General features: G+C 42.9%; 1 protein-coding gene across 1 annotated transcript in view; it reads left to right on the top strand.

Moving 5' to 3' along the window:
- The window catches only part of SOX30 (SRY-box transcription factor 30), a 40,607-nt gene extending 29,748 nt beyond the window's left edge, over positions 1-10,859 (top strand). Inside the window, exon 5 of the mRNA XM_075543176.1 lies at positions 10,478-10,859. Coding sequence (XP_075399291.1) covers positions 10,478-10,859 — 382 coding nt within the window. The remainder of the gene's footprint in view (positions 1-10,477) is intronic.
- The last annotated feature ends 1,975 nt before the right edge of the window (positions 10,860-12,834 follow it).

Here is a 12,834-nt window from a genome sequence, read left to right as displayed (position 1 = left end):
TCTTCCCCATGACCCTTCTGCAAGGGCATGTCCAGTTGTCTACAGATGAGCATTGGGTTCCCATCATGCTCTCCCCTCATTCATGATGATATGATTCCGCCCCCCCACCCCCCTTTTGGTGCTTGAAATCTGGTCCTCTTGTCCCTTCATTATCACACATGTTGGTGTGCTGCTTCTGTGTGGGCTTTGTTGCTTCTGGACTTGATGGCCGCTTGTTTACTTTCAAGCCTTTAAAATCCCTGACGCTATATCTCTCAATAGCTGTCACCATCAGCCTTCTTCACAACACTTACTTATGCACACATTTGTCTTCAGCATTTAAGGGGGGGAGGTGATCACACAACAATGGTTTTTGTCCTTTGGTGTCTGCTACCTGATCCCTTCAACACCTCATGCATGTTCACACAGACTTGTGTGCTTCTTCTCTGTGGGCTTTGTTGCTTCTGAGCTAGAGGGCCGCTTGTTTGCCTTCAAGCCTTTAAGATCCCAATCTTTTGATAGCCAGGCACCATCTGCTTTCTTCACCACATTTGCTTATGCACACGTCTGTCTTCAGCGATCATGTCGGGAAGGTGGGTATAATGAAATGAACATTTAGTTGATCAAGGTGCTCTTGTATTGAGAGAATGTGTGAGAGGAGGCCCAATGTCCACATGCTACACTACTACTAAACTTATAAATATATGGACATAGGTCTATTTCCCCCATAATCATAAATATATTTACATATATACATGTCTATATTTAGGCTTCTTTGTATGCCCTGTGCCTCTTACTCCTTTCCTCTATTTCCTTACACTTTCCTTCTGTCCCACTACCATGTTGAGCCTTCACTCTGGTTTCAGTAGGTCCTCTGTTACCTTGCCCTTGGTCACTCCCTACCAGTTCTCCCATCACCTCCCTCCACTGGTTTTGAACCACTCCTTGTTCCCTCGTCCCTGGGTTGGCCAACACCTCCTCCCTTCCCCTACCTCCCACATTGTCATGTCCCTCTGGGACCATTGATCCCATTATTTTCTTCTCAGATTATTTGTCCAAACTATCTTATCTAGGTGGACCTGCAGATATAGTAATATGTGGATAAAAATCCGGATAGCTTTGACAGCACCAAAGTGGCACATAAGAACATGGCAGCAACACTAACAAGCTAACAAACACAAAAGCCACTGGCATACAAATTTTAAAAGAAGAGAGAAACACAAAAAATAAAACAGACAGGAAAAAAGGAAAGAAAAAAAGCCTGTTAGTAGTTTAAGGTCTGTTTGTTGACCTTTAGGAGTGTTTTCTGGATGATTCTGATGGGGTGTCACATCCTGGCCCCAAAGTCCATCCTTTATCCTCCTTTGGGGCCTCCTTGCTCTGCTTCCCATGCCGCTCCATTACACGCCCCCAGTATTTTGCCTCAGTGTGGTAGGGTCAGCTCAGTTGTGCATCCCACACTGTGTCTCCAGTGATGTCCGTGTAAGGTTATGGGTCAGTGCTGGATGTCACATCTTGCCGTGGGGCCGGCTATATGATCCTCTCTACATTGGGCCCTCCAAGCAGGGCTATCGTCCTCTGAGCTTGGTGGGCCCAGGTTTGCTCCGCTCCGTTCTTCCTCCTACCGTTGCTTCAGCTTTCTCCTGGGTGTGGTGTGGTAGGTCAATTCCTTTCCCACAGCAGACGATCTATTTCACTTTTTGTGGCACTCCCTTCCATGGTGTCGGGCTAATTCTGGTTAAGTCTGGTGTATGGCCCATTCACTTTGTGGATTCCTCCATGCATTACATTGCCCTACTCGTTTGGCGTGTCATGGTGGGGTCTGTGGGGACACAACCAATACTCTCCCCCTGGGTGGGTTAGTGCCCTGTTCCCTCTGTGCCATCAACTCAGTTTCTCCCCACCCTGCTTCTTCCTCTACCTGCCCCCCCTTCTCCTTCTTTATGTTGGACACTCATGGACCTCCCTAGGTGTGGCCTGCTCTCCCCCCAACTATCTATGATTCTACCTGTTTATTGCAAGATAGGTGTTTATTCTTCTATTCCTGGCATGCTGATAGTACTTACCTCAGGGGACTCATGTTATACCTCTCCTTTTGAGTTTGGCTTACCTCGCTTAACATGATTCCTTCCAGCTCTTCCCATGAAACGACATGTTTTGTGTGATTGTCCATGCTTTTCAGTGTTGCATAATACTCCATTGTGTGGATGTAAGCCAGAGCTTACTGATTGACTCATCAATAGATGAAAACTTAGGCTGTTTCCAAGTCTTTGCAATTGTGAATTGTGCCACAATAAACATTGGAGCGCAGATGACTGGTCGTGTTTTATTTGTTGCTTCCACTAAGTATATGCCCAGTAGAGGGATGACTGGGTCATAAGGTAGATCAATTTCCATTTTCTTTAAGTATCTCCAGATTGATTTCCACAGTGGCTGTACAAATCTACACGACCACCAGCAGTGGAGGAGAGTTCCTATTTCACCACGGTCCTTCCAACACTTGTTGCTCTCTGATTTGCTTATCTGGGCTAGCCTCAGGGGTGTTGTTAGGTGGTATCTCATGGTTGTTTTGATTTGCATTTCTCTTATGGCTAATGACCTGGAACACTTTCTCATATGCTTATCGGCCATATGGGTCTCCTCCCTAGTGAAAGTTCTTTTCAGTTCTTTTGCCCATTTCCTTGGGGGGTTAACTGTTTTCCTCTTTTTTCAGGTCATGATGGTGTCATGAGAAAAAGCAGCATGAGATAAAAGATATATATATCTTATAAATATATATATATTTATTTTTAAAATAAATATATATTTAATTTTTCCCCTCCAAATTCTAGAGATACCTAATAGAAGGCTGAGGTGGGCGAGGCCTCGCTGCTGCCATGGGACGTGGTGCTGATCTGGGCTCCGGAGCCTTGCTATGTGGGTGGGGGGGAATGCTCTTCAGATCAGCAAGCCCTCCCAGGTACCTGCAGGCCTGTAGAGTTGAGCCTGCGGGGAGAGGTGGGAGAAGTCCCACATGGGCGAGCCTCATGCACCGGCCGGAAAAAACTGGGGCCACAATGGGTGCTCAGGGAGGCACAGGCCACAGCGCCCGCCTCATATGCCGGCTGGTAAATGCTGGACCAGGTTTAGACGCTGGCGCTGGGGACCCTGCTGGGCGCAGTGGCGAGAGCCGGCGGGAGCACACAGCTCCCTAGCAGGCAGGCGCTTATCACTTAAACCGTGGGCCCTGTGAGCGGTGCAGGTTCCTCAGCGACGTGGTCTTAGCTGGGCCGGACAGCGGCGGCTCTGGCGGGAAACAGCGGGCAATAGCGCCTGCCCTCCACCCTGGCAGGAATGTGTCCTGGCAGGCTCAGAGCTCAGAGCCGCCAACCGCTGGAATCCCCGCAGTGAACAGGGAGGGCAAAGCCGCTCCAGCGGGAGCTCAGTGTTACACCGGGCGCTGTCAGCACTGGAAGGGACGCCCCGTGACAGGCAGGTCTAGCGTTCTGGGCCACGGAAATGGGTCTCCACAGTCACGCAGGCCAGCCTGAAGTGGCTCCGGCGGAAACGCAGTGTTGGGGATAGAAGGGGGATGGGCTCCGGCTGCAGCGGGAAGTGTGCAGTGCAGGTTCCCAGCGGGTAGTGGAGTGGGAGCTAATGTGAGAGGGGTGGGCAGCCGGCAAGTGGGGTGCCGGTGGAGAAGTCCCAGAAAGCAGTGAGGGTGGATGGCCCCCATCGGGGTTGCCCAGTCAGCCCCCAGTAGATTGCAGGTAGTTACAGGGTCTTGGATGAGTGGAGGGAGGGACGCGAGCCCAGGGGCAGAACGCTGCCATGTGGGGAGAGGGTAACTGCGGGCAAGGGAAGCCTCTCTCCTAGTGGGGTTCTGCGAGTGGGCAGCTGCTGTAGGGGGTCCCACTGCTATGCGTGTTCACCAGAGCAGGCAAGCGACTCCGGGCACAGTGTCCGGGTCTGGGGATGGAGTAGGGCTATAGTTAGTCATGGCTGCAGAGGCGGCAGCTTCATGACCCGAGATGTCCCACGAATCGGGACCTGGATCACTGAGGCCATGGCTCAGGACAAATGCGTGGTGTGGGGGTGGGATGCTGTCCCAGAGGGATATTTCATTCACTAGACTCCTACCACTCGGCTACCTGGACACCAAACCCGCCTTGTTCAAAAGAGTATGAGGGTCCCCTGGTCCACCATCATCCCAGAAGTCTCATTCCTTAATTCTTGTATTTCCCTTCAGTATATGAACTTTATCTTTTTTATTATTTCATAATTTTTTTTACATCAGGTCTCTCACATCCTGTATGACTCTAAGGAGCACTCTTAATATTTCTCTGGTGTTCTGCTTCTTCTATGGGCAACGTTAGATTGAGGTCTTCCTCTGGCATTGCCTTTTGTTTCTCTTGCTTTCTTGTTGCGGTTGCTACTATGATGGAGCTTGGTGTCACTTTCCCAGTAGTCCAGGAGCCCCGAGTTAGCTCTGAAAAACTAGTCAGAATGATTCTAAAGGCTACCTGTGGTTGACTGTGCTGAATGGATAAGGTTGCTGCTTTCTCTCACTAGGGTTTACTCTCTCCCTGGACAGCCAGGATTACCTATTATGGAGGGCAGACTGGGTGGTCCTCTTAGGCAGCGCACACAGGGCAGTTTGGGCCAATTGCAAAGGAAGCCACAATGGCATGACAGCCTGTGTCTGTGGAGAACCCAGAGACAGCCTGCAGGGGCTGTAGGCAGTAGGCTAGCCACAGGTGATGGCCAAGCTGGGGGGAGCTGCAATGACGGGTTGGACTTGCTGGACCGAGGAGCCATGGGGTTGTGGTGGGCCAGTAGTGGAGTTTTGGGGCCAGGGTGGGGTGGAAAGGGTGATTGTGGTGGCAGTGGTGTGGGGTCCTGCAGTAACGGAAGCAGTAACAGGGGCACAGTGGTAGGGAGTACTTCAAAATCAGGTGGTGGTGCTGGCAGCAGTGGAGCACCATGAAAGGTGGGCAGGGTCCCAGCAATAGTGCCAAGGCACTGTGGTGTTGGTGGTACAGGCTTGGATAGCCTGGGCACCAGGCCACAAGGCCCCAGACCTCCACAGTGCATGCTGGGCACAGGTCACATTAGTGCTACAGGGACGTTGTCAACTAAGAGCTCTGAAATGCTGTGAATGTTAATGATAGGTCCAGGGAACCCCTCACCCCGCAACCCTTCAAGTCCCCAATCTCAACGATCGCCACAGAGCTCCCATGTGGCCCCTTTTACCTCAGTGTCATCTTGCCAGAAGTCTCCTTAAAGCCATTTCTATTTAGCTTGTCATCCCCTGCACAGTAGACCAAGGATTGTCTGATTCAAAATGACCAATATAATTTCATTTTGACAAGTTGGTATTTTTATTGATTCATACTTTGTGTATTCCATGTTTTCATTACTAATGGGTAGTTACTGTTCTAATTTTTAATTATGCCACATCATCAAATGAAGGTCTCAAAACTTTACCCTATCAACATCATTTGTATTGATAACTACTTTGAGGAGACAGCTGTTTTTCATTGAATTTTAAGTGCTTTTCTACCTCAGGGGCCCATCTTTCAGCACTATACTTGACAGTGTTCCACTGTGATCCATAAGTTTTTCAGTACTAATTTTTACAGGTATTACTGCCAGTTCCTCCTTCTTCCTAGTCTGTCTTAGTTTTGAAGTATTCTCATCATGAGTGACCCTGTTGGTGTTTATTATATGGGTGAAATAATTCTGAGCATTATAGCAACAAGCAAATCACCACAGTACAACAAACTGATAAGTAGTACATATTCCCATGCTTCACTTTAAATAATGAATAAATCATAATGAATCCAATAATCCACCCAATAAAGGAATAAAAGAGTAGTAAGGAAATAGGAAGTGTAAAAAAAATATACCTAACATGTTAGAGACTCATAGAGAACACTACCCAACAACAACAACAACAACAACAGAATACACTTTTTTCTCAAGTACACATGGAACACTAGCTAAGATAAACCATATGTGAGGTCACAGACTAAGTACTTGTAAATTTAAAAAAAAAGAACTCATATAAAGCTTTCTCTCCAATAATAGTGGAATGAAACTAGAAATCTGTAGCAGAAGGAAAAGTGAGAAGTCCCCAAATATATGTAAATTAACACACTCTTAAATGTGTTAATTAACCAATTAGTAACCTTAAATTACCAATGAGTCAGAAAAGAAACCACAATGGAAATAAGAAAATACCTTGAGATGAACAAAAATAAAACATGGAAAAATAGGCAGTAGGGAAAAGAATGCTCAAATTGACTACATCTGTGGGAAGAGACGGTGGAGAGGCTTAATATCAGTAGTTAAAACCAGGCCAGGGCTGACTGTGAAACAGAATATCAATTGCTCATGTGTAAGTTCAGGTTCAAGTTGATGAAAATTAAAACAAGTCCACAAAAGTCAAAATACAACCTTGTGTATATCCCTCCTGAATTTTGAAAACATCTCAAGAATAGGTTTAACTCATTCAGCACTAATGACAGAAGATTTAATAAGCTGTGGAATGACATTTAGAACATAACATACAAAGAAAACAAAATATCATTAAAAAGACAAGAAAGAAAGAAAAAGATCTACAAATTGCTTTTAATGGTAGAGTAGCCAAAGCAAATGGAAGAAATGATGAAATCAAAGTACTGTACAGAAAATTTCAAAGAGCAGCTTGAGAAGACAAAGTAAAATATTATATTGAAATGTGCAAAGACCTCGAGTTAGAAAATGAAAAAGGAAGAAACACACTGTGTTAGTCTGGGTTGACTAGAGCAACAAATTCATACACACTTATATGTGTATAAAATAGCAATTGAATATTAAGAAAACTTCCCTGCCCAGTCCAGATTAAGTCCATAAATCCGATGTTAGCCCATATGTCGGATACCAGTCTATAAATTCCTCTTCAGACTCACACAACACATGCAATGACACCAAATGCAGGAAGATCAAATCTTGTGCATCCAGTGGCAGTGGTAGCTCCTCCAGCTCCATGCCTCTGGCTCCCTTAGCGTAGCTCCATGTGGCTTGTCAACAGAAATGTTTCCTGGGAGAGTGTGTGTCCCACCTCCAGGGAGGAAGAAGAATTTCGCAGAATCCTCAGGAGAAGGCCATTCCTACACAGAGGCATGATTGGCTATGACCCGATTGACAGACTAGACTCCACCCCTTCGCTAAAGTTGACGGGAGATTATGTAACTGCTACACACACTAAGCATATCTTAAGCTGAAAGAAACGAAGAAGACATTCAAGCCTCAAGTTACAATACTGAACCAAAAAAAGCAAACTCACTGCCGTTGCATCAATGCTGACTCATAACGACCTCCTGTGAATTTCTGAGACTGTAACTGTGGGAGTAGAAAGCCCAGTCTTTCTCTTGTGGAGCTGTTGGTAGTTTTGAATTGCCGACTACACGGATTATAGCCCAACTCGTAACCACGACAGCACCAGGGCTCCTACAATATTGAATGATAGGTAAAATATTTAATAATGTGTGGACCTTCAAAAGAAGATGGAGGGACTATCACTCTGATAGGTAGGTTTATTGTGCCAACCTGGCCAATAGGAGCATGTAGGATTAATCAAGTCGCAATTTGATTGGTCGCAAAGAGATAAAGGGCTCTGCAAGGCGCACCTCACTTTCTCTTGCGCTCTGGTGATCAGTGTGCGCTGAAGTGTGAGTGCTGCTGCTGCAGCTAGTTCTCTGCCTCAACCTGTGATCTACACAACCAGAGGGCCAGGCCAATCCGTGGATCCTGCTGATAGAGCTGAAGGCTCCTTCAAGAGCGGCTTCCCCAAGCTGGTGGTGACATTCAAATTATCCCCATCCCCCCCTTTTTTTTAACCAGGTGGGTACACATTTTTTCCTGTTGTCTTTAATAACCTTTGTAGCATTTTGTTTTCTGGATCAATGTGCCCCAGCTTGCTGCGTACATTTTCTATGCCAGCCTTGAGTAGGTATCCCAGACCTCGACCATGCTACCAGAAACCCTTGTTCTTCTTCATGGAGGTCTTATGTAGAAACCACAGTGTGAAAAAAAGGGTGCTTATTGTTTCTGAATTAACATGGTATCCTTATTTTTTGTTGGATTGTATTAGGAAATATGAATTTTCTTAAAAACAGAAAAGTATGCATTTATATTGATGTTTACAATAATTTTTAATTGCTTTTAATTTTTTCCAGTCAGTATCTTTTCCTTCAATCTAAAAATTTGAGTTCCTAATGATAGCATAATTACTTCCTAGTTTTATCCTTCTATACATAATTTGACATATGTGTGTATGTGTGTGTGTGTGTGTGTGTATGAGGAGCTTTTGTGGCACAGTGACTTACACGTGGGCTGCTGTCTGCAAGGTCAGCAGTTCAAGTCTACCATTTGCTTCATGGGAGACAGATGAGACCTTCTACTCCCAGGAAGAGTGAGTCTCAGAACCCACAGGAGCAGTCCTCTGCCCTGTAGTGTCACTATGAGTCTGAATCAACCCTATGGCAGTGTTGCTGTTTTGTTTTGTCCTGGTGTGTGTGTTTGTGTGTAGAAATAGAACAGTTTTAAAACAACTTTCTCTGTAGTTTCAAAGCAGCAATATAAGTAGCAATAAAACAACTGAAGCTTAAGATTTGTTAATGCTTCTTTTCTCTTTAGTCTATATCTTACCAAACATCAAACTTATTGCCATTGAGTTGATTCTGAATCATAGCAACACTGATCTTACCAGGAAGATAAATAATAATACTAGACTTAAATTATCTTGAAATAATTATTTTCTGCAAAGTTAAGCCTTGATTTAAACTTAGATTCATTTGTCTATATTGGCTTTCAATTTCAAATTTGTTTTGTAATCATATAAAATAGTTACCTGATTCCAATTCCAAGTCACAACACTAGGCATTTTTACAAGAGAAGCTGATATTCCTGTCTCCTTCCTGCTTGTTAGCTGTCTCATTTTTATTAGCCATCTTCATTAAAATTTGTTCTATCTTTGCATTCTTTTTAAAAATAAAAGTCAAATGTACATGTACGAATTATGTCTATGAAATCAAACTTCATGTAAGACATTGAAATGCTGCTCTTAATCCTCAAAGTTCTCTCATCCTTTCCTGGCTTCTTCCTGACAGACTTGTGAAGTTGACAGAACAGGCAAATTTTTTCCTATTGAGTATAAGGATCCAAAGCAGATAAATAAAGATTTACTCAAAATTACCATATGGAATAGGGTGTTGCAATGATGTGTGCACACTGAGCTGCTAAGTGAAAGCTCAGTCAGTTAGTGGGTTTGACTGACTGGCCTTTCACTTAGCAGCCATGAACAAATTCCTATGCACACTGCACATATCTTATTTTGAAGTAAAAAACAAAACGGGGCAAAAAAACCCGGCGACCTGGATAAATATCCCCTGCTGGCCACATGTGGCCCACGGGCCGTGGTTTGAGGACCCAGGATCTAGGACACCCTGTGAATCAGTTCTCCTCTGTCCTATAGGGTTGCTATGAGTCGGGATTAACTTAATGGAAATGGGTTTTGTTATGTTTTCTATATTTTTACAAAGTAATTTTAATGACTGAATTAGGATGTGGCAGTAGGAAGACCAACTTGGGAAATGTTGCCTCCCACTTCTGATATTTAACATAAGCAAGGTAGAGCAAAAGATTGGGAAATGGGACACGAAGCTTCTCAGGACCTCTCATATCCCCATGTTTGGGATCATGCTGTATTCTCTGATCATTTTGTTTTAAAGGGAAGGAACTAGAATTGATTTATTTTTCCTTTTCCTTTAATGTGAGTGTGTGGAATGTATATCCAGCTTGGGAGGGTTTTGATAGTGACTATGGTCATTATGTCATGTTATCTGTCACTAGATGGAGTCCATGAGCACAGGGTAGAATTTCTCCATACTGTTAGGAATTCCTGTTTTGTGCCTTTGAAAGGGAGCATAATGCCCCTTTTCTTTTTAAAAAATATTTGATAAATGGCAGAATCTTTGGATTTTATTATTATATATATAACCATTATATATAAATATATATATATATATAGCTCTTATGATTCAGTGATGAAAGCACTAAGCTGCTAACCACAAAGATGGTTTGGACCTGCCAGCCGCTCCACAGGAGAAAGCTGCGGCCTTGGGAACCTTGTGGGGAAGTTCGACGTTGTCCTACAGGTTTGCTGTAAGGTGGAATTGACTCAATAGCCATGAGTGTGTAGGTTTGTACAACAGTAAAAATCATCTATTTAAATTTTTCAAATTCCTGCCTTCCAAAATAAAACTTTTAGAAATGAACCTTGACACCACAGTTTAATATAAGTTTTAATCTTTCTGGTAGTAAGATCGTTTTAACTTACTTTATTTTTGAATACCAGATTAAAAATTAAGAACTTTGCAGGCCCCAAAGAGCAATACTTTTCTCCATTCTGTCTGCATGCAAGGCAGGTGGACAAGGTGTGATCTAATTCCACTTTTATTTCTTTCTGTTGCAGCACATGTCCTTATAGTCGGCCTCCCTTTGGCTATGGAAATTTTCCGAGTTCAATGCCAGAATGCCTAGGTTACTATGAAGACAGGTACCAAAAGCATGAGGCCATGTTTTCAGCTTTAAATAGAGACTACCCTTTTAGAGACTACCCTGATGAGCGTGCACACTGTGAAAACGCTCGGAGCTGTGAGAGCATGGACGGGCCCTCCTACTATAACAGCCACAGCCACAACGGGGAGGAGTACTTGACCCCCATGCCTCCGCTGGACATCGGCACCTTGGAGAACGTCTTCCCTGCCCCAGCGTCCACTCCCCCGAGCATCCAGCAAGTTAATGTCACTGACAGTGATGAGGAGGAAGAAGAAAAAGTGCTCAGGAATTTATAATTTTTTTAAATATGCAAAAATGCACAGAAATAAACATTTCTTAAAATATATTTTGGGTCACTTGGTGTGAGAACAAGAAAGGAAAGCAAACAACAACACAAAAGCCTAGAATGCTGTGACTAAGATTTCAGTCATGATTTGAAGAATCGAGAACAACAACCATTTTGATTTTTGTAAAGTTTTGACGAGTGAAACCGGAGCCCTAGTGTTTCATCATAGTAATACTTACTAGATGACGTCTATTTTTCATGGCTGAATTTTGCATCAACTTATCTTTATAATTATTTTGTAACTTGCAAAATACCAGATTCTCACAATTGTGCGCGCAGGGTAAAGGCGTGTATACATAACTGGCTTGACAAGTGTGGTTTGTGTTTTATCTCAGGATAAAATTAGTAATTTTTCTTATATGATTTTTGTTCAGTGTTTATGTAATACTTAGGGATGTTGTCAGTTTTATGTTACACTTTGAAATTATTTTGATAACTCTTAGTAGTGAACAGGAATGCAGTTACTAAATTTAATTTACACGGATAACCAATTAGAAGTGGCAAATGTATTTTCGTGACACCTGGGTAATGCCTTCTGACATTAGTAATTTCTGTTCCCGAAGAATTTTCATCATTTTTTTCTGGATACATTTTTTTTCCATTTGGTATACATTGTTCTATTTTTGTTAAAATTAAATAAACATAGATGCAATGGTCCTTGTTGCATGTTTTCTGTTGGGGCATAGACATAAACAAAATGAGCTTTGTTCATCTGTGGATGTTTCCATACCACAGGCAGATGTTCATTTTTATCTAATAGCCTCCAGAATTGGCCAAGTCTTATGAGCATACATGACGCTTAAAGCTATCAACGAAGATGTGGGGCACAGATTTGATGTCATTGCCAAATCTTTACAGGTGTGTACCTGTGACTTAAGCACTCCCCAAACAGAAGAGTGCTTCCACATTGGGCTCAAGCAGTTGTCTTTTAAAATCACGGAGTTTATTTGAGAGTACACGGAATTGATTTATTTCACAATGGCAGCAAAACAACACACCCCTACTTGTGATGTAACCTCTTAATAAGTGCCCACTTTTAACTGGGCAAGACCTCGTCAGCACTGGATCAGGACCAGGACCATCACAGGGGATCATGGTAAAAGATAAGTGTGCAAGGTAGAAGAAAGTCAATTGATGATGGGAAATAGCCACAAACCAACATAGTTTTACCTCGATGATCTGTATGTACAGTTGATGGAGATTGGGATCTTGTTACTCAAAATTGCTTGGGAAATTGTAGTATATGAAAACTTGTACAAACTTCTAGATTTTTCCTTTGTTAAACCTGTGTTTGCTCCTAAAACAAAGGTTGCTATGTAATACATTTCACCAGCCCTACACTTCCTGTAACTAACATTTCCTCTTCCCAATAAACATTTATTTTTTCCTATCTTACAGTATTGCTCTGGGCAACGTCATTTCTATATGGTTAAAAAGCAAAGTGGATTTCTTGGTTGATAGAGATCAATCACATTGACACGTTTTGTTTTTTACACATTTGATTTCTATACCATCAAAGAGAAATATATTGGATAATTCCAACCATTTTACCCCATCTCATTTTAATACTTTGGTGACTAAACTGAGTTTTGGTACAGACCTTATTATTATAGATCAATTGGGAAAATCCCTGTGTAAGTCAGTAAAATTATATACAAATATAGCATAGTTCAGGGCTCTTCAATTACCTTTCTTCAGACTGTAGCCTGATTTCTTTTTCACTCTTTTTTTCATGACTGGTCAATTTCTTTAGAACTGGGATCAGAAACCAGTTCTTATTGTTTACAGATCCACAGATAATGTGGGTTAAAACCATGGGTAGCTCTTATTTAAAACAAACCAAACCTACTACCATCAAGTCATTTCTGACTCATAATGGGTTTCCAAGACTATAACTCTTCACTGGTGTAAACAGCCTTATCTTT

Source organism: Tenrec ecaudatus, chromosome 2 (assembly GCF_050624435.1).
Source record: "Tenrec ecaudatus isolate mTenEca1 chromosome 2, mTenEca1.hap1, whole genome shotgun sequence".
Taxonomy (NCBI): Eukaryota; Metazoa; Chordata; class Mammalia; order Afrosoricida; family Tenrecidae; genus Tenrec; species Tenrec ecaudatus.
This window is presented reverse-complemented; position numbering and strand designations above follow the sequence as displayed.